Source organism: Oryx dammah, unplaced genomic scaffold, assembly GCF_014754425.2.
Source record: "Oryx dammah isolate SB20612 unplaced genomic scaffold, SCBI_Odam_1.1 HiC_scaffold_5, whole genome shotgun sequence".
Taxonomy (NCBI): Eukaryota; Metazoa; Chordata; class Mammalia; order Artiodactyla; family Bovidae; genus Oryx; species Oryx dammah.
Genome location: NW_024070189.1, coordinates 86,377,160 through 86,404,560, shown reverse-complemented (window position 1 = coordinate 86,404,560; position 27,401 = coordinate 86,377,160). Strand labels below are relative to the sequence as shown.

Here is a 27,401-nt window from a genome sequence, read left to right as displayed (position 1 = left end):
TCTCAGATCCTTCATCTTGGTTCAACTATCACTTCCTTGGTTGGACCTTCCCTGATCTCAGGACTTAAAATTGCAACACTGTTCTTCTAGCTTTCCTCTCTCCCTTTTCTGCCTTATCTGTCTCCATATTACTTATCACCTTCTAATTTATTTTAAAATTGTGTTTATTATATGTCTCTCACCTACAGAAAGTTAAGTTCTCCCAGGGAAGTGCATTAGTGACAGTCTCAAAAGCAAATAATGATGTACTTTTACATGTTTGTGGAAGATTTATTTATAAAGGGACTGTTTACAAAACTGTATGTGTAAAGGAACTCACATGGATAGTAGCAGATAAGATATTGCTCCCCCAGATCTGAAGATGAGAGGGAAGTTTTTATCCAAGCAGGAAGGAAAGAACTGCACAGAGGTCGCCCTGAGAGAAACTTTGAGGGACACTCCGTGAGGCAATCTCTCAGGGACAGAGCCAGGAAAATAAATACCTGCCGTTGCTCTCTTCCCTCCTTCTGATCTCTGGTCAAGGTCCCCCATTGGCTGAACCAACCATAGGTCAGAGGGTACAGGAGCCATTTCAGGCAGTTCATACAGGTGATTCTTCCCAGAGAAGGCTAAGAGCAACATCAAGAAGGGCTGAGAGTGTATCTAAAATTATAAACAGATGACAACGTAGGCATTTTTTTTTGCTTTGGTTCATGGCTGTATCCTATTTGTGGAAAGTCTACAATAAACATGTGTCTAGGTCTTTGTTCGAGAGAAAGAGAATGATCAATTGATGCCAGTTGCTGATGACAGAATGAATAAAACAAGAATTGAGAACTGACCTTCAGACTTTCCAAGCAGAGGTCAACAGTAACTGGGACAAGAAGAGTTTTAGTGGAGTGGTTGGGATTAAATTCTGACTGAGGTCTGTATAAGAGAGAATGGGTATGGAGAAGAGACAGTAAATATAGAAACTTCTTAGGACCAGGAAGAGCAGAATAGTGGTACTGAAGCTTGAGGGTGGGGTTCAAGAAAAAATTTTTTAAGATGGGAAATATTTCATAATGTTGAATGCTGTTGAGAACAATCCAGTGGACAGAGGGGAAAAAATATTTGGCAAAGGACAGAGGAGAATTGTAGGAGCAAAGTCCCTGAATAGTTAAGAGGGTTAGACTGAGTTCAATAGTAACTTGGGATATGATCAAAGTAGTTTTACATGGTACCAGAAAAAAAAAGGGGGCTATTCAATAAATGATGGTGAAGCAAACTGTCACCTTATTTAAAAAAAAAAATATATATATATCTCCTGGTCATATCACAAACAAAAATAAATTCTAGATGGAAGAAAGGCCCAAACATAAAAAGCAAAACATCAGTATTCAGAGGAAAATGTATACTAGAACATTTTTATGACTTTGGAGTAGAAAATAATTTCTTAAAAAGCTATAAATGCAAAATTAATAAAGGAAAATATTTTTTAAAGGAATACACTAAAAATAAAGCCCCAAACTACAGGCTTATCATAGAATTCAAAGACAAATTACATACTGGAAAAAGGCAGGTGCATCACAGATAACCAACACAGGATTAATAGCAAGAGTATATAAGGAAGCAGTAAGAAAAGTCAGGTAGCCCAACAGAGCAAGGTGAACAAAGGGTACGAGTACACATTCATAATGGAAAACTGTAATGACCATAAACATGACAGGATGATCCACCTCATCAGTAATCCAGAAATGCAAATTAAAACAATGTGATACCATTTCATATTTATCAGTTTGACAAAAGTGAGAAAAGTCATACATAACAACAGTGGGGATATGGAGAAAAGGAATCTTACACACGCTATTGGAATATCAATTGGTAAAGTTACTAAATTCCTAGAAGACTAAAATATGTACATACAGTATGCCTAACAGTTCTGCTTCTTGGTATATATTCAGATGAACTTTTACATTGGTGCAAGAATCCATGTGCCAGCATCTTCAGCAAATTTGTTTGCAATATAAAAAAAAAAAAATGAAACAATGCTATTGCTTATCAAGAGACATGGATAAATAAATTAGCTTATTGTTACAATGGAATAAGACATAAAACTGAAATACCTAGACACTTATTCAACAATATAGATAAATCTCAAAACTTAATGTGTGATAGAAAGTAAGCTGCAGAATATATGAGGCATAACACTATTCATTTGCATTTTAAAGCCACAGAACAAAACTATATATTGTTCTGAATACACACACATTTAATAAAAGTATAAAATAAGTATGGAAATGATATCCACCAACTATAAATTATCCCATCTAGGAATACAGAGTTTGTCTTTCATTTTTTAGTTCTATATATATATTTTAAGTTGCTTCTTATTTTATAGTTTTGTTTACTATTATAAACAGGATCTTTTTTCCATTTCACTTCTCATAGGTTACTCCTGATATATAGTAAAGTTAGATTAATTTTGTATTTATCTACTTTCACTTTAGAAAATTCTGCTTAAGATTAGAATTTTCATTTCTTTGTTGACCTATGGCTTTGTGCTTACAGGGAAATGATTGTTATTCTACCTATTCTTATTACTTTGCATTTTTTTGGACATTGTACTAATGTTAAAATATGCAACTGCAGGCAAAATGAGGACCAAGTTAAACACAATTAGACTCAAGTCTTTATTTCAATGTTCTGAACCAAATGTTATGCAAGCTCTCTCTCGTATTTCCCTTAGCTTCAAATCTTTAGTGAAGGATTCTTCCTCACACATGCCTGCCAAATCTGATTCTCCTGCCATACACCCTTTCTAACTTCTGCCAAATGATTGTTTTACAAAGTCCTGCTGGGCCTCTGAGCTTAGATATCTGCAATTAGAGTTTGTATCATCTTCTTTCAATAGGTTTCAACAGTCAAAGTGAAATGTTAGATGTGGGTAATTCCCTTTGGAAACATAGGAAGTTTTTTTTTAACTAACTAAAAGAGATTTAATTAAATTTGACATCGTACCTGAGAAGTGAGGCACTAAGATATTTATCATTCTCAAAATTTACTCTCTAGAGTACTGAAAATCTTTGTTTCACAACAGGCCAAAATCTCATAAATTGTTTTAACTGATCTAATAAAACTATTAAATAATGTTAAAATTCATTTGAAATATAAATACATGCTATTTAAGGATGGGCTGCCAAATCTAAAAATTTCATGACAGTGAAACCTATTGTTGATATCTTGGTATATTACAAATGAAATTTATGGCAGAGTCTTAAGGCACAGAGACATAATGCATACACACATGTATATACACACATACACACATATGTAATGTATATACATATATATGATGAATATATTATACACATATAGTATATGTATTAAAATGTCTAAGCTACTAGCTTTAATAAACATTTAAATGACTATACTTTATTTTACATGTTAATTATTAATCTCTATTGTTCCTAATGCAAACTACATTGCAAAAATAAAGAACTACTTTTTGATGAGATATTTAAATTAACATGAGTGAAGAACAGAACAAGGGAATTCAGATTAAACAAAAAACCTAGATAGAAACTTCTAAAAATGTTAAATAATACTGAAACAATTAAAATATATATCAAACTTCAACTTTCCTCAATATATAAAATACAGACATTTAGAGACATAATAATGGTAATAATAATAGTAAGTCAGAGAATTCAGTGATTGTATAAGAAGACTTTCAGCATCTTCTTAAAAAGGCAAATTTAAAATGTGAAGCAACTTTTATGTAGGTTTAATTTCCATACACACAATAAGAAATATGTATAAGATAAAAATTATGTAATGAATCTTCTATATAATTCATTTCGTATACTAACTAATCTTCAAATTATTAGGTAACATAAAGGGTAGTCTCTGGTTTACTGTTAAGTATACTATGTCAAAATAATTTCAACAATTTACTTACTAAAATTAAATAATTTTTAAAATATGACATTTATATTCAGTATGACTACACCAATGTTTTTGCCAACAAACAAAGCATTTTGCATTGAGAATCTTGTAAAAATTAAAAACCCTGTGTCATCAAACGGGAGAACTGACCAGTGAATGAAGAGAACACACTGTTCACTGAGCAAACAGAATGGTAAAGATGTACAGATAAAAGAGAAAGAAGAATATTAAATACAATTCTGTAGTTCCTACCATTAGATGGTAGAATGCCAAGCTGTTTTGTGATACCGTCAGTCTTGTCAGGAAAGAAACACGTTGAAGAAAAAAAGCCATTTAGATCTTACTGATTATAATGGAGAGGAAGCACCACATATCATATTTTCACAATAAGGTCTAGCTGTGGTCTAAGTGCAGCTAACTCTACTAAGCCTATATTATGTAGTTTGAGCAAGGGCCACTATTTCCTTAAGAAATTAGGATTTCTTTATTCCTTTTATCATACATGATTTTGACATTTTATTCATCTATCTTCAGAAGACTGATTCAAAGTTTTCTTTTAGGAACACGGAGATATACTCTGTCTCTAAAATGAAACTGTATTGTTATTTCTTAGCTACTGAAATAGTTTCAGTCTTTTAGGAAACAAAGGCCACCTTCTATGGAGTGTTGGCACAACTGTGACTTTTAGACTCATTTAATCTTCTGGGAGACTAAACATTCATTTAATCTAGTAATTTTAATCTAATAGTTTCCGTTCACGTGGGAAAAAAGCCACCAAGCTGCCAAAACACTTCATTCTCAAATAGCTATGATAAAACCAAAATACTCATCAAGGTCAAAGAGAAGTGAATATAACTCCCTAGCCATATATTTTACTTTACGCAGTTTGATTTTCAATGAAAATGAAATGTCTTCTTACCTAATGTTCTTTAGAAATACTTAACTATGTTCCACAGTTTTCAGCAATGTCCTTTCAACATGAAAGCTAGTTATGAAACTATAATTCACTCATTTTAAATATGCCATTTTAGAGAAAAATATCTGCATTTCAAGGAGTTTGGTTAGAGTTGTGTATTTTAAAATTTAAAAATGACAAAGACTTCATTTTATTTTTTTTAGTAAAAGTCATTGCTTCTGAGTTGGTGCATCACAATATGGCACATTTTCTATAAGAAGGTCTTTCCTAGGGACCAATTCTGAAAGAAAAACAAAGAGAGCATTTAATATCATTAAAATTAAATTCAAATAAACTCTAAAATTTATAACAGTAAAATATCTAGTTTTAAGATAAGTCTTCCCAGTGATATTTTATTTCAGTTACCTTCTAAGGTGGTGTTCTTTATATTAAATGGATAGTTTAATAGGATTCTCATTTCAGGTTATACAAAAACATACACGACCAACTTAACACTTTATCATTATTAAATATAATTAAATAACAACAAAACACCTTGTCAGTAGCAGATTTCAGGTTAATGATAATTAAAACTATCAACTAGAAAATTAGTTTATAGTACCAACTCTATAAAAAGCAAGACGACTTTTCTAATTTAAAGATTCCAGAGAATTCCTTGTCAGTCCAGGGGTTAGGACTCTGCACTTTCACTTTCACTTCCCTGCCTGGTGGAACTAAGATCCCACACGCAATTGCAAATTTGACAGAACCGTGGCTCTCAACTGGAGGTGTTCTGGGTGGTCATAGTAACTGAAGAGTGCTCCTGGAATTTAGCGGGGAGGAGCGAGATATGTGCAGGACAAGCTGTGGAGTGAAGAACTCTGTTTAAAATGACAGTAGGGCCCGACTGGGAAACACTGTTCAACAACAACGATGATGCTGACAACAAATGCTGAGCCCTAGGTAAGACATCCTGCTGAAGTAAGATATAAAACTTTTAGGAGAAGAAGTGAATTAAGTGGAATCAAGTGAACTGTTACAATCAAAGCTGCTCACACCAAATTCTATGAAGTAACTTGCTTACATTCTTCAAAAACAACAAGGTCATGAAAGACAAAAAAAGACCAAGGAACTGCTCCAGATTAAAGGAAGACTAAAAAACATGATGATTAAATGCCATTTGTGTGATCCTCAACTGGATCTTAGACCAGAGATCTATCCAATCCATTTTTTTTTTCTTCTGCTATAAAGGACACTGTTAGGACAAACAGAAAAATTTGAATAAAAGAACTGAATCAACATTAATATACTGACCTTGATAATTATACTGTTGTTATGTAAGAGAATGTCTTTGCAAATTTAGGAAATACACAAAGAAGTATTTTAAAGAAATAAACACTGAAGTATTTCTCTAGCTTTAAACTCAAGCAGGCTGTTATGATCTGAAAAATCCTCATTTTGGGGAAAAAAAAAACACATTATATCTGCAATTTACCTTCAGAAACTTCAGGAAAAAAATGAGGGAGAGATGATAAAGCAAATATGGTAAACTGTTAGAATTTGTAGAATCTGGATAAAGGAAATTGACATATTCTTCAACTTTTCTTATAACTTTTCTATAAAGTTGAATCATTAAAAAAACTCATAATGAATTCAATTCAAAAGGAAAACTGAAATTCTTACAAAAAAGAGAAGTGATCTGACTAAAGAAAATACTCTTATGAGCCACATGGTAAATCTGGCTTACTGAAATGAGAACCCGTTAAATAAGTGTTATTTAACCATTTTTTATATCTCACTTGAAAGTGAGGTTGCTCAGTCGTGTCCGACTCTTTGTGACCCCGTGGACTATAGCCCACCAGGCTCCGCTGCCCATGAGGCTCCTCTGTCCATGGGATTCTCCAGGCAAGAATACTGGACTGGGTTGCCATTTCCTTCTCCAGGGGATCTTCCCGACCCAGGGATCGAGCCCAGGTCTCCTGCATTGCAGGCAGATGCTTTAACCTCTGAGCCATCAGGGAAGCCCCTTGCTGCTTCCAAATCTTTGCAGGTTTCATCAGAGAGCATATTACACTTTAGGTTTTAACTTATTAACAACAACAGTAAACTGTTTCACTTATCAAACATATAGGTGCTTATTTTTTCCTGGGCATTACATCAAGAAAGGAAAATACACAGATGAATATATAATAGTCACCTCAGTACAGCACAGTGACTACAGTTAGTAACATTGTATTGCATACTGAAAGTTGCTCAAGAGAGTCTTAAAAGTCCTCACCATGAGAAAAAAAATTTTGTTAGTATGTATGGGGACAGATTAACTCAATTTATTGTGGTGATCATTTCAAAATATATATAAATATAGAAACATTATGTTGTATGCCTGACACTAATATAATGTTACATGTTAAAGAAAGTGGAGTCGCTCAGTTGTGTCCGACTCTTAGTGACCCCATGGACTATAGCCCACCAGGCTCCTCTGTCCATACGATTTTCCAGACAAGAGTACTGGAGTGGGGTGCCACTGCCTTCTCCAGAGGATCTTCCTGACCCAGGGATCGAACCCAGGTCTTCCGCACTGTAGGCAGACACTTTACCATCCGAGCCACCAGGGAAGTCTATACCTCAATTAAAAAAAAAAAAAAAAAGCCTCCTCAACTTCAAATAGTTCACAAGCTAGTGGAAAAGACAGATTAATCAAAAGCCCAACAAAAAATGGTTTAAGTAAGTAAGAGATTTAATTTTCTCACTGATCAGGAAATACAGATTAAGGCGACCCTAGGCTAAGGCAGGTCCTTACTACCGCCTCCAAGGACCCAGGCTCTCTTCCTTTTCTTCGTGTGTGGTGTCTGCCTTCAATGCTGCTGCCACATCACCTCTGCATTCCAGGCAGGAAGAGGGGAAAGGGCAAAAAGCGGAGTGCGGGCTTGGCCTATGCCTTTTTAACTGAAAAACAATAGCTTTATTGGAAGCAACATTCAGCAGACAGCTGCTTGCACTGGCCAGAAAGGTGTTACATGGTCTGAAAAATCATCCCCCCCACCCCCACTGCCTGTCACACTCTACTCTGAACACAGTTTTTCAGTTAGTAAGAAAGAATAGACACTGGAGAGGCAACAAGCCTACCGCCCTTTTGGCTGCACAACATGAATAGACACCCTTCTTGCCATACGCAGAAAGCTACATCTGATTGCTACCTGACCCCTAAGGTCTCATCCAGGTGCTACGGCCTTTCCATCAGGTCCCGCTGTGGTTCACACCGTAGCTGCCTACTGGACCATAGGAAAGAACAAACAGGATACAGCAGTGAGAACCTGGAATGGAAAACACATGGCAGTTACTGCGCCACAGCAAATCCTAAATCCTTCTGCACAGGGAGAGCAAGGGCTCCTTGCCTGCGGCAAAGCAATAAACTCTGGTCAGCCAAACTGGCAATAGCTCATCCTGTTTTCTGGGAGACCCAAAGACCTTCTATTATCCACTGTCCTTCAAGGCTCCTGGTCTGTCCTCTAGGGGATCCAGATGTGGGGATATTAGGGAAAATGCTCTTCTTTGACACTCGGAAGTTTTCATAGTTTACGTCCTGTTGATATGAGTTAAGGGATCAGGATAGTCTTTAAGAGCTGAAGAGACCTAGCTATGCTTGGGGTTTCTGACGATACAATTTATTCAAAAACTTTATAAGCTACACATCTATTTTCTCCCAGTCATTTCCATGTACAAGTAGCCACAGGCAAACATCCTGGCAATTACTAAGCATGAATATTTTCATCCTTTGGCAATGGTCTCTGTGTTGTCCCAAACCTCCCTACCCCGTCGTTTAATGGACATGTCTTAACACAGTGAAAATTTACAGGCTCAGGTGAATAAATGCACCCTATATCTGATCTTTGTCCAGCAAATGAGAAAGATTTGGGATACTGATCTTATTTCATATTAGAGCTAAGAGGTCCCTTGCTTGTACTGGCTTTAATTTTGTAGCAGCTGGCATTTTTTCAGGCCTGCAAGGCTCTAAATTATAAGGGCTTAGAGTTTAGGATGTGGTGAGAAATGTCCCTTAGTAAAGCTGTACTTCTTTCCATCTTTGCTTCACAGACTGACTAGCTTAATCTGCATTAATCCTCTTTTTCAATATTTTGCTGAAAGTAGAAAGAAATAACGAGCACATACTGACATTCTGATTATACCGCTTATTGCTGTAGCTGTACTCCTAAGAAACAGGAAGTGGTATGTTCATCACTACATAACAAGGGCCACCAGCTCAAGGCCTGTGATGTGAGGTCCATGTTAACAACACTCCCCCCAACCCCTGCTTTCATTTCATATTTTATGTTGTGTAATCTCAAGTATCTCGCTTCTTGGCAACAACTTTTACTGTTCTTAGTTAACAGTAACAAAAGCTGACTGGCTAATTAGGCAGAAAAGGCATTTATTAACAGTTTATTGGTCTAACTCAAGGAATTACTGTGAGGGCTTAAGAATCAGGCAGGCTTGAGGCTGAGCTTTCGGGAATACTGTCCAAAGCAATACCATGAACTGGCCTGATGATGAAAACTGCTACTGCCTACAGGGCACTAGAAAAAACTACCACCATTTCTACGCTCATGGAGCACAACACGCTATATTTAGGATGTTGCCAGAAACTCAACTTTAACACATCTGTTCCTGCTACACCAGTGACACTTCTGGAACAGTAACTTGACTCTGCAACCACTGACGCTGACTCTTGCCAGAAAAACGGGTTTTGTGCCAAGCCTCTTTTCTCAAGCTCATTTAGGAATACGGGTAATGTAGTGTGCTACCTATCCATGCCTGAGCTGCAAAGGGAACTAAGGAAATGAATATTCTAGATTCTGTTTTGGGAATTTAGAACTGATAGAGATGGAAATCCCTGAAATACAACAAGGTTATTTAAAAACTGGTAAATATCCAAAATACAATATATTAAGAGGATCATACACCGTGATCAAAAGGGATTTACTACAGAGATGCATGGATTTTTCAATACCCACAAATAAATCAATGTGATACACCACATTAATAAAATGAAGAATAAAAATCATAGGATCATGTCCACAGATGTCAAAAAAGCATTTGACAAAATCCAACATCCATTTATGCAAAAACCTCTCAACAAAGTGAGTAAAGAGGGAATAAACCTCAACATAATAAAGGCCATATATGACAAGCTAACATCATACTCAATGGTGAAAACCCAAAAGCTTTCCCTCCAAAATCTGGAACGAGACAGTGATGCCTCCTCACCACTTTTATTCAATACAATTTTGCAAGTCCTAGCCAGAGTAAACAGGCAAGAAAAAGAAATAAAGGCAACCAAATTGGAAACAAGTAAAACTGTCACTAGTTGAAGGTGACATGACATAATACATAGCAAATCCTAAATATTCCACCAAAAAACTGTTAGAAGTAATAAATTTGGTAAAGTTGTGAGATAACAAAAACAATACCAAAAAAACCTGCTGCATTCCTATATACTAATAATAAACAGAGTAAATATCAGAAAGGGAAATTAAAAAAAACATTCTATTTACATACATATGGATAAAATAGCTAGGAATAAATTTAACCAAGGATGTGAAAGACTATTAATTAACCTGAAAACTATAAGACACTGATGAAACAAACTGAAAACACAAATAAACGGAAAGATACTGTGTTTTCATGGATTGGAAGAATTAATACTGTTATTGAAATGTCCATACTACCAAAACCAATCTACATATTTTATGCCATTCCTATCAAAATTTCAATGGCATTTTCCACAGAAACAGAACAAACAATCCTAAAATTTGAGACACAAAGACTCTAAATAGGCAAAACAAATCTTGAGAAAGAAGAACAAGACTGGTGATATCACACTTCTTCTTTCAGACTTTACTACAAATCAATCATAATCAAAACAGTATGGTATTGGCATAAAAACAGATGTATACATCAATGGAACAGAACAGAGGGTCTAGCAATAAATCCACTCATACATGGTCAATTCATTTACACCAGAGGAGTAAGGAATGTGCAATGGGGCAAGAAGAGTCTCTTCAATGCACAGGGCTGGGGAAACTGGACAGTCACATGCAGAAGCATGAAACCAGTCACTTCCCCTCGTTTCTCTTTATACCACTTCAGAATGCGTTCTTCACTCAGAACTTCAGCTTTATAAAAAAGCACCACTGTTTTCTTGGAGGCGTTCATGAAATGAATGTTGTCATGGCTAGAGTAACTTTTTAAAACAGAGATTAAAGAATCAAATTTGTTCTGTCTTGAACCCACAGGCATAAAGTAGAAAGAAGAGATCCATATATAATTTAACAGGAAGAAGGAGCCCATTATTAAGGCAATATAGCATTATACTCTATAATCATGTAAGAGTCAAAAGTTTTCAATCCTGGGGGAAAATTAAATATACAGAAAGCTAAAAGAAAAAAAAAAGAAATTTAAACTAATATTATCATACTTAAAACTAGGCTTCTGAAACATAGTTATCAAATTTAGTTATCTGATATTACCTAAACTTTTATTCATATAATAAAGATAACATTTTGCTATAATTGCTATAGTACACAGAAACTCTAAAGATTCTTATTAAGACTAAAGCTAATGACTATATATTTTCAGTTTAGGATTAACCATGTTTGCTGCCCTTAGAAATACTACTTAGATCAAATAATTTCTGATGATGCTCATAAACTAAAAATAACTTTGAAAGCTGTACAGGAATTAGAGTACTAGACATTCAGATTTACTGTTGCTGTTTAGTTGTTAAGTTGTATCCAAATCTTTTGTGACTCTATGGACTACAGCCCCCAGGCTCCTCTGTCCATGGGATTTCTCAGGCAATAATAGAGAGTAGGCTGCCACTTCCTTCTCCAAAGAATCTTCCCAACCCAGGGATCAAACAAACCTCTGCAATGGCAGGCAGATTCTTTACCACTGTACTACCAGGGAAGCCCATTTAGATTTATAAAGCTGCAGTAATCAAGACATTATGGTAGCGATACAAGGACAGAAAAGCAAACTAATGGAGAAATTATGAAGTCAAGGAACAGATGCACAAATATTTATTATTTGATTTTATGCTAAAGGTGACCCTATAGTGCAGGGGAGAAGAGAGGTCTTTTCAATAAATAATGCTGGATCAGCTGAATATTCAGACATTTAAAAAATACATCTTGATTCCTATCTTATTCCATATAAAAAAAAATCAACTCTAGTTGATACAACCAATGAAAAATATCAAATGATAAAGCTTTGGAAGAAAGCACAGGATGATCACTTCATGACCTTGTTGAGATGCACAAAATTTTCTTAAACAAGACAAAGTATTAACCATAAAAGAAGAATGAGATTAAACTGGACTACATTAAAATTAAGAACTTCTCATCAAAAGATAAAAACAGCAAAACAAGGGACTCCCCTGGCGGTCAGTGTTTAAAACTTCGTGCTGCCAACGCAGGGCGTGCAGGCTCTATCCCTGGTTGGGGAGTTAAGATCCCACGTGCCATGTGGTGTGGCCAAAAGATAAAAAACAGAGAACAAAAATAAAAAATAAATAGCAAAATGAAAAAGCTAAAAGTAGATTCTTGTAATATATATATATCCAACAAAGGATTTATATTCAGAACATATAAAGAATTCCTTCAAATCAATAATAAAGAGGCAGGTAACCTCTTAGAAAACGAACAGAAGACCTGAACAGCCATGTCCAGATGACAACTGAACACCTGAAGAAGCGCTAGTGCTTTGTTAATTACCAGAGAAATGCCAATTGAAAGCACAGTGTGGAACCATTATACCACTACCAGAAATGCTAAAGTTAAGAGGTCCCTAGTATCAAGAGCCGGAGAAGGCAATGGCACCCCACTCCAGTACTCTTGCCTGGAAAATCCCATGGACGCAGGAGCCTATGGGCTACAGTCCATGGGGTCGCTAGGAGTCAGACAAGACTGAGCAACTTCACTTTCATGCATTGGAGAAGGAAATGGCAACCCACTCCAGTGTTCTTGCCTGGAGAATCCCAGGGATGGGGGAGCCTGGTGGGCTGCCGTCCCTGGGGCTGCACAGAGTCGGACACGACTGAAGCGACTTAGCAGCAGCAGCAGTGGTATCAAGAGCTGGTTAGGATATAAAGCAACTTGAGTTCTCAGACACTGCTCCTGGAAATGTAAATTAGTCTAATTACTTTGGAAAGCTGGTCAGCAGTACCTATTAAAGCTGAATCAACATACACTATATGACATGGACATTTCACTCATATAATATTCATAGAAATGTTGCTATATCCAATAATAAAGATGAATGGCACAAAGAGAGAGAAAGAAGCCAAAGAATATAGAAATCCTATATGATTCCAATTTATTATATTGGGTTAAAAACTGATATGCTGGAAGTCAAGACGATGGTTATACTTGCGGGGGAAGGGCTGACTGGAGGGGCATGAGGGGTCTCTGAGAATAGCAGTAACATTATATAACTTGATGTGGAGATTGGTTACATAGGTATTAGTTTGTGAAAATTCACTAAGTGTACTATTACAAACTGTGTACTTTTCTGTTTTTATGTTGTTTGTATCTTTGTTATTGTCCCCTCAAATACTTTAAGGAATGAAAACCAAGTATTATATAAAATGAGAAGCCCCACTAGGAGTCTGGAGGTATAATAGAGGATCCTCAACTATATTCCCATTTTGTATAACCCCAATGCTCCTAAATTAAAATAACTTGAATCACAGAAGAAAAGATAAAGAAACAGATTTAGTCTAGATAGGTGACAAATTATACTATGAAAATTAAGAATGCCAAATAAATTATTACAAAAACAGTCCTACAGGCAAACCCATTATATATTGCAGGTTTGGTAGCAGACCACTACAAATAAAGTATCTCAATAAAGCAAATCAAACAAATTTTTGATTTCCTGAACCATGTAAGAGTTATGATTACACTATACTAATAGTCTACTGAATGTCTAATAGTATTATGTCCAAATACTTTAATTTAAAAAGACTTTATTATAATATACTAACCATATTCTGAGACTTCAGTAAGTTGTATTAGTAACATAAAACAGCACTGATCATGGATCACTATAACAAACACAGTTAACAAGGAAAAAGTTTGAAATACTCCAAGAATTACCAAAATGTCACACTGGGACACAAGTGAACAAATGTTGGAAAAATGGCACCAGTAGACTTGCTTGACAGTTTGTAATAATGCATTCTCTGGGAAGTACAATAAATTGAAGTATGCCTGTACTGTCTTTGTAACTGAAGTTTTGCAATACAACCAGTGGTTAAGATTAAAAAGAAAAAACAACAAAAGAAAAAGAAAAATGTCTAGTAAAGCAAAGTTTCATAATTTAGCACTTTTAAATACAGCCTTACAAATGTGTACAATATATACCACACTGGCAAAATCAAACTGTTTTACTAATTAGCATTAAAAGCACTGTAATTGCTCAATAGTTTAAAATGCATTGCAAGCAACATTCTTTTTTAATATTACTTACTCAGTGTATTGTGGTCTGTGTGAATACCTTGTATAACAGATGTTCTGAGTATCAATTCAACATCAGAACCTATTTTTATTAGCTGTTAAGAAAAAACAAAAAGAATAAATCCTTTGCATATTTTTTCAACGGTTCACATCCTTTTTTTTTTTTTTTTGGCTGTGCTTTGCAGCTTGTGAGATCTTAGTTCCCCACCAGGGATCAAACCCAAGTCCCCAAAAGTGGAGTGTGGAGCCTAACCATCGGACTGACGGGGAATTTCCTTGTCTTTAACTTTCTGTAACCATTCCAAGCTTATAGAAAGCTGAGACATGCATATACTTTTACCTTTTATCTATCCATTCCATATTTTGATCCAGAACAGATTTGGAATATTTTTTGTTATAACATATATTTTACAATACGCTTAAAAGGTGCAGTTTTCTTGTTATTCTTTTGAGTGCATCTGAATCTTTCTTATACTATAGGGTTGGATGTTCTGAACACTAATAAAAGCACTGTATTAGGAGTCAGAATACTTGGACTCCAACTCTGGCTCTGTCATTGAGTGTGTGGCCGTGGGTTAATATCTACTCTCTTTAAGTTTCAGACCTCATCATCCCAAAATGAAGAACCGGACTAAAACAGTGATTCTCAGAGCCGTGGATCCTTGGGAGGATCTTGAGACCCTTTCAGGGGAGGCATAATGTCAAAATTATTTTCATAATACTAGAGCCATCTGTACTGTTTGAGCTGTGAGCAGTAGAGCTTTTTCTTTGGAAAACCATTTCTACTTGAATGAACCACTGACAGACCAACTCTGATTATTCAGATTTGGGTAACTGGCAGATGTTTTCTTGAAGATGAGTGATATGAGTGCCTTACTTCAAGAAAACAACTGACAGTCATTTGCTGACAATGACAAAATGTAAGCTTTTAGGCAAAAATCACAACTCTGGAGAACTTCTATCTGTAATTTTAAGCCTGACAAATTCCCAATACTTTAAGATTTTTCTGATGAGATGGATAGTAACAGATGCAATTTTAAAATATTACATACTGAACTATGTCAATATTTGGAAGGTCTGCATTACGTGGTAAACCTATGTTTTTCAAATCATTAGTGCATGACGTTACAAAGCCATGCATGGGTAAAAGACCCACTCAACGGGAAAAACATTAAAATCTATTGGTCTACAAAATGAAGACATGAGGACATATGAAAGAATATCCTAGAAAGAAGCCATAGCATAAATGGCCTCAGACAAGAAAGCTCTTGGTAAATTAAAGCACTCTCAAAGAAGGCACTAAGCTGGACGAGTAAGGTACGTGGTGAGTTGAGGTGGGAAGTTAACAGGAGTCAGATGATGCAGTGCTAAAGGTCACGGCAGGCAGAGACTTTAGACTTTACTTTGAATGGGATGAGGAGCCATGGGAGTTGTGAACAGAATAGCCATGGGATATGCCTTTTTAAAAGGCTCACTGTCTTTTAAGTATGGAGTCTAGGATGCAGGGAGTTAGAGCAGAAGCAACAACAGCTGCTAGGAGGCTGTTGTAAAAATCCAGTGAGAAATAATGGTGGCTTGAACTAGGAAATAATAATGGGAAGATAAGAAATGGTCAAATTCTGGGTATATTTTGAAGGTTGAGTCAATAGGATTTGCTGTCAGATTGTATGTAGATGTGAGAGAAGGAAAGTAGTCACAAAAGAGAACACCAAGGTTTTTGGTCTGAACATAAAAAGGAGGGAGCTGCCATTAATTGACATGGAGAGGGGGCAAAGCCTCACCTCCTGACAGACCTGAGAAGGGGCTTAGTAGGGTAGAGAAAGCAAAACAATGAGCCTTCTCACTAACTGGAGGTGCATAAATTGAGCTGAGGTTTAGGTTTAAGGCTGGAAACAAAGCTAGATCAGAAACAAGGGATTAGGGGAGAAGAGAGGGGATAAGCAGGATGTGGTTATGTGTGAGAACTGGAACTCCCCCCCGACCCCCCCAGCCAAGGAAGTAAATACACACACCTATCCATTGGTCTAACAGATAACAGAGTTCCACACTGCAACTAACCTTTAAAGAAAGTTATGCTTGTTTAGGTATGGTATCAAAGAATATTCACAATTATTTGAAAAGAATAATATATACACCTACTATCTTCCAACTATGTATCTATATAAGGCTGAATTTTCTTTGTATAATTCAGTCTAAGAAACACACTGCACCAGGTTGAATAAAGAAGCAGATACGAAAATTTAGCTGACTCCTATTAAGCCAGACATTACAGAGATTTGCAAAAACATAAAATAATGCCATTCTTCTCACTATATTATTCTGAAAATAGTTATTTTTCATGAAGACTGTATATGTTAGCATATAATAAACTTGTCGATTTTAATTATTTAATTAACATATATTTTAAAAATTTCTCAGTTTTAAATTCTATTATGGTAAATATTGATAGGTATAACATACATACAACACTTTATGGAGTCTTCAGTTTTTTAGAAGGTAAAGTGGTCTTGAGACCAAAAAGTCTGAAAACTGCTGATTGAGAGGCCACCTAGGATTCCTTTTGGTGCCAAGACTTCATCACAATATATGACAATGTAATTAATTACCTACAAATTACTAAATATGTAATATATGAAAGTACAAAGTATATACATATATGTACACACACATACGTGTGTGTATATATATATATACATATATATATATATACATATAACAAGTATCTAATTTCAAGAGTGCTTAATGTTAGTGCTCTATATGTGAAATTAATCTGGAGATTATAGTTCACTTTTCCAGTTTAGTTGACATAAAAAGACTACAATATTTTTAAAATCATGACCTCAAAATTTAGAAACCCAGGCATATCTCAAGAGATATTGTGGGTTCAGTTCCAGACCACAATAAAACAAATATCACAATAATGTGAGTCACATGAATTTTCTGGTTTCCAACTGTCTATAAAAGTTATATTTATAATATACACTAGTCTATTAAGTATGCAACAGCATTATGTGTAAAAGAAAATAATGGGGACTTCCCTGGTGGTCCAGTGGTCAAGAGTCCACCTTCCAGTGCAGGGGATGTGGGTTCAGTCCCTAGGGAACTAGGATCACACATGCCCTGGGGCAACTAAGTCTGCGCTCTGCAACAAAAGATCCCACAAATAAAATCTGACGTGGCTAAATAAATAAGACAATATACATATCTTACTTAAAAAACACTTTATTATTAAAAAATGCTAACCAGCATCTGACAATGCAGGGTTGCCCCAAACCTTCAATTTGTATAAAACAGACTCTGTGAAGCGCAATAAAGCAAAGCACAATAAAATGAGGTATACATGTACCATATTGTTAATAATCAGTTTCCTGAATAGCAAAATAGTACAAACCTTGGCATACATCTTTAAACTTCTTTTCAAGTCATGACTTGATTATAATGTCATTTTAACTGCTTCCATAGATAAAAATTATATAGTCCCCATTTGTCCTATCATAAGATTAGGTTAAATCTCTCCTGTTTTATGTTAAAGGGAAAGAAATCCTTAGGCTATCTCATTTTGTCTCATTATTGTATTACAGATATTCACTACTTCAAAAATAGCATTTTCTCTACTAAGTATAAAAGTATTTGCATAAAATTTTTTGTTTCATTATGTGGAAATTCTATTAAACATAGAAGAATTTCTCTAAATTGTACCTTCTTCTTTACTAAACCAATTCTTGGAATCTTAATTAACCCAGAAAATAATTTTTCATTTTCTTCCTAAGGGTCCTTTCCCCTACATTTATACAAAGTTAGGTCCAGTACCACTTAGGAAGCAGTGTTCCTTCCTAAGACAGAGACAGTGTATGTATGCATATGACTTTATACAAGAAAAGAATCAGTGTGCACTTTTTCAATGAACAAGCATTGGGAATACTAGGGAGCTCACAGAATAATGTTAGTAGACTATCTTCTACTAGGGAAGTAACTAAAATGCAAATACAGAAGGTAAAGAGAGAATAGTTCATAAACCCTGGCTATTCAACTTCCACAGCCAAGATATGAATTAAAAAAAATTTTGTCCAGCTGAGCTAAGTGAGTAGAAGTTTTCTCTGCATAACTTAAGAGAGAGTTATCATACTCACTCTTCTTAGTTTGTCACTTGACTTAGACAAAGAGAGCATCTCTGTGAGTTTCTAGGTTGGTTCAGCTGTTCTTGCTTTGATCATGGTTACACTTATGTTCCTTTCACTAGGCAACTTACTATGTTATAGTTGTAGGCACAAGACCCTTGAGGAGGTGAGCCATACCAAACAAGTGAAGGTCATTTATAGTTGTGATGGCTTTAACTATCAACTAATGGTTTTTATTTCATAAAGTCTCTCCATTTTTATCATTTCCTCTAGTTGCTAAAATTTGAGTTTTATTGTAATTGAAACATTTAATACTGTACCTCTTCTATTTTCTTAGGAGAAGTTTCAGTTTTATTACATTTGAATTCTTCATTTATCTTTATTCGGGCTGCTAGAAAAAGGAAAAAATATGCATATAGTTATCTGCTTTTCTAATTTATAATTCCTGTCCCAATAATTTACATAGTATTCATTATATTACAGTACAATATGCTATATACATATATATCTATTATTTCTCTAACAGAAAAAAACAATTTTGCCCTGTGTAAAACAAAGTAAAAAATAAGAAATTTATTTTAAAAGTCTTTTGGAGAGCTTTTTACAGGCTGGCAATTTGTAATTAAACCTAATATATATTTTCAGCATTCTAATATTTTTGTTTCCTGCTTTTTATTTCTAATTTCATTTGCCCCTCTAGCTGTGAGAACCTAATAAATTCAAATTAATACTTTGCTCTTGTAAATATAAGGATCTGAATTAAAATCCTTTTTGTTTTTAAGATGGCAAAACTCAATACATATAAGCATGTTTAACTATCCCTCCTCCAAAACACTTAAAATGAAGATACGGCAGCAAAGAGGATATGTAAATAATTTTGAGTGCCGTGGCTGACAAGTAAAGTGATGGACAAATGAAACTTTTGTTCATATAATCCAGTGCTTTGGCATCACTACAGCAGAATAATTTAATATAAGTGATAAATTGCCTTATATTGCTGCTGTGAGCATTTGATAGTAAATATGCACTGTTAACTATTCTTATAATTATTTCACTTAAAAACATTTAAAGGCACAAAAATATGCTATGGTGATAGAGATGAGCCATAGAACCTTCCTTCTATGCTCAATACATGTCAGCATGTAATGTGGTTAAGAGTTCAGGCTTTGGAGCCGGAATGCTGAGGCTAAATCCCAGCTCCACCTATCTTTTCACATTACTGTCAGTTTTCTCATCTGCAAAACTAGAAATTATAATAGTAAGTACCTAACAGGTCCGTGATAAGAATTAAATAAGGAATTTGTGTAACATACATATAATATGAAGCATATACTTTAATATTCAAGAAATGTTTTTGGTAAATTACAAAAACTTGAATTCATAGGGACAGTGGGGACACTTTACCTAGATGCCCTTTTCTTTTTCCCTTTTTTTAAATGGAGGTTGAATTTTTAAAAACAAATTTTATTGGAGTACAGTTGACTTACAATGTTGTATTAGTTTCCACTGTACAGCAAAGTGAATCAGTTATACATATACATATATCTACCCTTTTTTAGATTCTTTCCCCATACAGGTCATTACAGAGCGCTGAGTACAGTTCTTTGTGTTATACTAGTTATCCCATACCTTATTATTTATCTATTTTATATATAGTAGTATGCATATGTCAGTAACAATCTCCCAACTTATATACTCTCCCTCCTAAGGTATCCTCTTAAACAGCTTTAGAAACTGAGTATGACCAACACAGAACTTAAACTTTAGAGCTCTGAGTTCCAGAAAAGACAGAAACCACTTTAAACAGTGAGATACTGGATCTGGAGCCATTTGTGATAGATTCCCTTTCATAGTGTCATAGCTGCTGCCACTTCTAGAAAGACACAGGCATTAACAATATGGTAGTATCTGGCCCTAGAGAATGTGAAAATTTGATTATATAATAGAGGAATGAGTTTCATGGCTTGAACGTAAGGCAAGCAATGGAGCACAGTGAAATTCTGATCCTTTTTTTTTTCTTATTCTTTATGAAAACATGATCTTTTACAACTTTTCTTTAAGTAAATACTTCTCAAACAAGTGTAATATAAACTCATTAAAACAAACAAACATTAAGAGAGAGATAGTGAAGGTTCATCACCCAAGGCAGGTCTTCACCATACAGGGTCTCTTGGACTACTAGCAGCCAACTGAAAAATGGACTTGCTTCAAAGTGGCAAAGTATAAACTTACCTTCTAATGCTCTAGCATCATTTTTAAAAACCTGTTGTCTGGTTCTGTGCAATGTTTTAAAGAGCTGTAAAACCTGGAAAGAAAATCAGAATTCACACCTCAAAAGAAAAAATTTTCACATTTTACATAATTACAAGGATTAAACAGCATTTATTCCTTAGATTATTTTTCAAAGTAGCTGGTGAAAACAAGAGTTGGTCAAAATAACTCCCTTGATTATTTATCTTTAGATTTGAAAAAATTAGCCTTATGTATTTACAAAAATAAAACAAAATTCTTTCAAACAAAGTAATAGAGAATGGTTAAAAAGTTCATGATCCCCTTGCCAAAATTAGTTTGCTAAGGTAACCAACTTTGGTAGTGTGGTATATATTTGTTCTCATTTTTCTTAACATAGACCTTCATCTGCTCTTAAAAGTCATATACACATGCATACAAACTCAAGAATATACTACATCTTAAAAGAGCCCAGAAGGAGGATGCTTTAGATAATTTAGGAAAGTTTAATTGTGATTTCTCGAAAAAGAAGTAGAATGCTGAGACTTCTGAATATTTTAGACTGTGCATAACAACAACAAGAAAAGCGTATTCAATATTGTCCCCCCAACACTGTTCACTCTTCTGTCCTCTCAATTTCAGTTATGGAAAACAATGAATTCTGAAGCCAGAAATCTCTAGGTCATTCTTTAAATCTACCTTACTCCTCACGGAGAAACTGTCGGGATTTCTCTCTAATCGTTTGGATATTCTCCATCATCCAAAACAATTTAAATTCAGATCTCTCCCTATCTTGTGCTTAGACTACTGACAAAAGATTTGCCACTCTGCCACCATTCCCTCCCTTCCCCCAGTTCATTCACCAGATAAGAATACTGAAACTTGACTGAGTGTATCCTATGTGCTAGGCACTATTCAAGCATTTTACATACATGAGAAAACTTATAGCATCATAGGCAGACACCAAAAGAGAAACAGGAAGCAGAAAACATAAAAATTAAAGATTAACCAAAGAACTTTCTCAGAAACAGAAGTTTTTGCAAACACGGAATAACAACAAAAAGAAGTTAGAGTAAATCTAAAAAGGATTGTTCAGAAAATGCCCCAAAGCTCTTGGATATCAAATGAGTGACAGCAAGGATTAAGTTCAGAAAAACTGCCCAGAAAGTAGAATGGGCAGTTGAGGAAAGGATAATAAAATTAAAGGAGCAGTCTAGATGGCTCAACAGTTACAGGATCTTCAACAAGAGAGAACAGAGAACACAGATTCCACCAAGTGCTCAACACAAACCCATGCCGCAGCATATCGTGATGGAAGTTCAGCACAATGCTAATAAAGACATCTTGGAGGAAAAAAACAGTTCACATATAAAACAAAGAAAATTAGAAAGCCACCTGATTTCTAAACAGCAACACTGTGAGAAGACAATGGTATAAAATCAAGTTACATGTCCAAACTATCACCTAACTGCAATTTCAAATTGCTATTTTCAGAAATGCCAAGTCTCTTATTTGCTATATGCTCTTTCTTGGAAAGCTATAGAAGATGACTGTGCTCCACCAAAACAAGGGGCTATCTCTCTCTCTCTCTCACACACACATGCAGGCACACACACAATGGGAATGAGGGAGACAGGTGATCCAACACAAGAGAGACAGAGAGGATGGTAAAGGACAAATATAGGTCAGCATTTGTGTAGCCAGCAAAGAAAGCAACTATTCTGGACTAGAGCAAAAGGCTGGATTCAGAAATGATGCTGCTAAGGAAAAAGAATGAAGCTAGTAGATAACCATTTTGCTCATAGTTCGGGAATAGATAAGCAGGAAAACCAATAATACAAACAAAGCAGTTATTAACTTCAAGAAGACTTAGGAAAAAAAGTCAACATAATCATATATTTATATTAGAAGGCTCAGCTTTGGACAAATTTTGTATAATATCAAAGATGAAAACAGATTCACCAAAATTTGTATACTGAGAGAAACAGGGTATTAGGGGGAACTTAGTCCTCAAATGGAGAAGGCAATGGCAACCCATTCCAGTACTCTTGCCTGGAAAATCCCATGGATGGAGCCTGGGTAGGAGGAGCCTGGTGGGCTGCAGTCCATGGGGTTGCTAAGAGTCGGACACGACTGATCGACTTCACTTTCCCTTTTCACTTTCATGCATTGGAGAAGGAAATGGCAACCCACTCCAGTGTTCTTGCCTGGAGAATCCCAGGAGTGGGGGAGCCTGGTGGGCTGCCGCCTATGGGGTCGCACAGAGTCGGACACGACTGAAGCGACTTAGCAGGAGCAGCAGTCTTCAAACTCACTGCAGACAGTGATGGCAGCTATGAAACTAAAAGACTTTCTCCTTGGAAGAGAAGCTATAGCAAACCTGGACAAGGCATTAAAAAGCAGAGACATCACTTTGACAACAAAGGTCCACATGGCCAAAGTTATGGTTTTCCAGCAGGCATGTATGGATGTGAGAGTGGGACCATAAAGAAGGCTGAGCACCAAAGGACTGATACTTTCAAATTGTAATGCTGGAGAAGACTGTTGAGAGTCCACAGACTACAAGGAGATCAAACCCAGTCAATTCTAAAGGAAGTCAACGCTGAATATTCATTGGAAGGACTGATGCTGAACTTGAAGCTCCAATACTTTGGCCACCTGATGAGAAGAGCTAACTCATTGGAAAAGATCCCGATGTTGGGAAAGATTGAAGGCAAAAGGAGAAGGGGGCAGCAGAGGATGAGATCATTGGATGGCATCACTTGAAGAGAAGTGATAGACATGAGTCTGAGCAAACTCTGGGAGATAGTGAAGGACAGGGAAGCCTGGCGTGCTGTAGTCCATGGGGTCACAAAGAGTCAGATACAACTGAGCCAATTGAACAACAAAATCCTCAACTTTTGCAGACAAAGGTCAGTAAATAACTCCAAAGAGGAAAAAAAAAAAATCAATAGTAGTTTAAACATGTTATTTATAAACATGGAGGTAAATCTAAGAAAAAAATAACTAAAATGATTAAAAAGTGCTTATCCGGAGAGCAGGAATTGAGAGTATATAGAAAGAAGTAGATACCTACTGGTTTCTGCATAACATCATTTGACTTCTTAAAATTTATACACTTATCTCCTTTATAAAAACTAAAAATATATATAATTTAAAGAGAGAAAGAGAAAGGACACTTAACAAAAAGAAAAGACAAGCCATGGAATGAAAGAAAATATTTATGTCATATATCTGATAGCGGCCTACTATCCATAGAGCGTATAAAGAACTTTAAAAATAAAAAAAAAAAAAAACTAATTTAAAACCAGGTAAGGATTTGAATAGACATTTCTCAGAAGAAGACAGACAAATAGCTATTAAGGCCATGAAAATATGCTCCACATAATTTGCCATTTAAAAAATACAAATCTAAATCTCAGATACTACTTCATCCCAGTAGAATGTCTACAATCAAAAAGATAGTCAGTGACATGTGTTGGCAAAGATGTGGAAAAATTGAAACTATTACACATTGCTGATAGGAATGGAAAACCTTGCAGCTGCTTTAGAAAACAGTTTAGCAGTTGCTCAGAGAGTTAAACAGTTATCATATGACCCAGCAATTCCACACCTAGGTATACAACCAAGATGAAAACATATGTTCACATAAAAACTTGTATATGAATATTCATAGTAGCATGAAAGAACCCAAATGTCCACCAACTCATGAATGGATAAATAAAATGTGGTGTATCTATTTTGTTATGGCTTGAATTGTGTGTCCCCACAAAAGACATGTTGAAGTTCTAATCCTCAGTACACGTAAATGTGACCTTATTTTGTATTTTCAAGATAAAAACTGTGGTAACTTGTTAGAGTAGCCATAGGAAACTAATGCATATTTTACTACTGGAAGTGGGACGCTGCTTTAACAAATATCTAAAAATGTAGCAGTGACTTTGAAACTGGGCAATATGTAGAGACAGGAAAATTTTTGAGGCGGTTGATAGTGAAGGCCAAGATTGTCCTGAAAAAGACTGTTGGCAAACACAGGGTTGTTAAAGGTGGTGGAACGTCATAGAAAACCAGGGAGTTTAATAGTACAAGAGTAGTCAAAGAGGCTGCAAGGGATTAAGAAGGAAGTGAAAAGTAAGTATGCCTAATTATTTTACATGCTATTTAGGGAAAAAAGAAAGTAATTCACTTAGTACAACAACCAGTATCCCTACTTTAAGTACTAGTATTAAGAAAATGTCTTCATTACTGCCTTGGAACTAGTATCACCTTGGAGTTAATAAACTTTTATTTAAAGTAAAGAAACCTAGGCCAGACTGTCTTCTTGTTTTGATGTACTTATATTGATTAGACAAATTTAGGTAGTGTATATGGAAAGTCAATTCTTTGCAGTAAGATCAGTTTAAATCTGACGTTATCACTTATTCTAAGCTTAGGCAAATTAGCCTTTTGCTTCTACTTTCTTGAATAATAGGCTAGTTTTAAGGGTGGGTGATATAATTTCTGTACTAGGTTTCACTTTAGCTGGTTATCATTTCTATCTTCTAAGTATGGGTTATATACCCCTCATGAATACATCCACAGTATTAGGCACTTACTACACTTATTAGGCACTTACTAAACTTTCTTGAAGTGTCCCCTACTTCCTGAAAGGCTTCCCAGTCACCTTGTATCTTCCACTTAGCACAAGTGTCTTCTACACATGATCGTTCTCATCAAAAGCACTTTGGGAATGAATTCAATTTAATTTCATTGTATTCAAGTTTTCCAAGCAACTTCCCACTTAAAGGATGGTCCATATGCTACTTCCTCTTTACAGAATACTCCTTCCTCTCTTCTCCTAGGTAATTTATTAAAACAAAACTATTTATTTTAAATTGGAGGACAATTGCTTTACAATATTGTGTTGGTTTGTGCCATACATCAACATCAATCAGCCATAGGTATGCATATGTTCCCTCCCTCTTGAACCTCTCTCCCAGTCCTACTTAATTTCTAATAACACTTCAGGTCTCAACTTACATGAGGGATTTTTTTTTTTCTTTTGCATTTCTCCAGACAGGATAAACCTGTTGTATGCTCACAAAAATACACTGTATTTTCAATTTAAAATACAGTGAATAAATACTTGTAATTAAGTAATTGCTTAAACTCTTCCAACCTGCCAGACTTCTGTATGAAGTTACTGTTGCATCCACCATGCCTAGAAAGTACAGGCTAAATGCTGGCTATTAAGTGCTACTAAAAGCTATTATGGACACTCCGAAAGTTTTTTGAAAGAATAACCCTTTACAATTCTGTCCTGTGACATATATTAAAATGTACTAGGAACAGAGTTCAGTAGTACAAGAGGAACTCTTGGCGGCTCCCTGTTATTGACCAACCAATTATAAGCTCGGTTTGTTTGTTTTTTTTTCTCACTATACTCTAGCAGGTCAATTTCCCTTTTCCATGTTTATGTCTCAACCGGCCATACTGATAATACTTAATGTTGGTTAGGGATGGCTGGTCCCAGAGAACTGTACGCTGGCCAGGAATGCGCATCAGTTTGATAAGAAACTTGCGATCTCGATCCTGAAGGGGGCATCACCTCCCAAAGCTCGTTCAGAGCACTCAGGAATCTCAGGTCTCTGCTCTGTCTCGTTAAGTGCTACTTTAGGCAAGTGTTTTTGCCGGGATTCGGCTTCCTTGGTTACCTATGTATCTTTTGGTTGACGAAATCTTTTACCTCATCTGATGGTTTCAGCGTAGGACTTTGGGGTCCTGTACAATTCCCAAGGACGCGAAATGGGTCCCTCACAGAAACGCCGGGTGTGGAGATGGAAAGGGGCAGGACCCAAGTCACTGGCGTGCATCACGGATAAACCTGTACTTGGTAGACGAAGAAGTAGGACCACCTGTACCGCCCTCCCTCCTCCGCACCTGCACAAACCCTCGATTGCCCTCCAGGGTTGGTTACAGGCTTCTCAGGTGTAAAGGCCACATCCTCCGCGGAGGGTCCTGAACCTCAGTTACAGAGACTCCAGACTATGTTCGCAAGGCCGCTCTCTTACCCTCCCCGCTGGCATCGCCTTCAACCCCTCCCCGGACCCAGTCACCTTGGCCGCCTGACCCATGGCTCTCGCCTCCGCTTGCGGCCACTTCTCCAGCGGTGGAGTCGCCCCGCCTCCCGGCAACCAATCACTGCTCATCATCCGCCGGTCCCCGCCCCGTAGTATTGTTCCTAACTCACCGCAACCAATCACCACAAAGCATCTGCTTTGTAGCCCCGCCCCCCGCGAAGGAACAGGCTAAGGGAGTTGGGTAAGACCGTGGCCTCTGGGAAAACCGCCGAGCTTATTTACGGCAGAGACAAGAACGGAAATAAAATAGACGCCATGTTAGTTAGGGGCAGAGGCACTTCCGGCCGTTTCAGAAGCAACTTCTCGTGGTAGAGTGTTGGTTAATAAATAGCTTCGATACCTTTATGACTTTACCTCTTGTTTGGGGGTTGGGCTTATCTATTAAGGAACCATTATTTTAACGTTTCTGAGTTGCAGATTTTCCTTTGCAAAAGTGCACAAATAAGAGCCAAGCCCTAACAACTATCGCAGGTGTTGATTGGAACGCTGACTTCCAAAAGCACTGTTCACACTTTATCCCACTTCATTCCTCTAGAGGGTGAGTCTGAGTTACTTGTCTAGATCACACGTTGCCTACTCAACATGCCCTATTCCGTTTTGCTGGTCAAGAGGTTGGAAA

General features: G+C 36.2%; 1 protein-coding gene across 4 annotated transcripts; it reads right to left on the bottom strand.

Moving 5' to 3' along the window:
* Positions 1–256: 256 nt before the first annotated feature.
* Positions 257–26,844, bottom strand: LYRM7 (LYR motif containing 7). Of its 4 annotated transcripts, none has more exons than XR_005721223.1 (6): positions 26,759–26,840; positions 20,667–20,739; positions 18,755–18,825; positions 14,330–14,411; positions 4,826–5,102; positions 257–642 (listed from the first exon to the last, which is right to left on the bottom strand). XR_005721223.1 is itself a non-coding variant. In XM_040241794.1 (5 exons), the coding sequence occupies exons 1-5, from the start codon at positions 26,774–26,776 to the stop codon at positions 5,032–5,034; spliced, it is 315 nt and encodes a 104-aa protein (XP_040097728.1). In that variant the 5' UTR covers positions 26,777–26,844; the 3' UTR covers positions 4,757–5,031. The 4 variants fall into 4 exon arrangements, 2 of the variants coding, with proteins under 2 accessions (XP_040097728.1, XP_040097729.1); XR_005721224.1 differs by having other exon boundaries at positions 257–906; positions 18,755–18,822; XM_040241794.1 differs by lacking the exon at positions 257–642 and having other exon boundaries at positions 4,757–5,102; positions 26,759–26,844.
* Between the last annotated feature and the right edge of the window lie 557 nt (positions 26,845–27,401).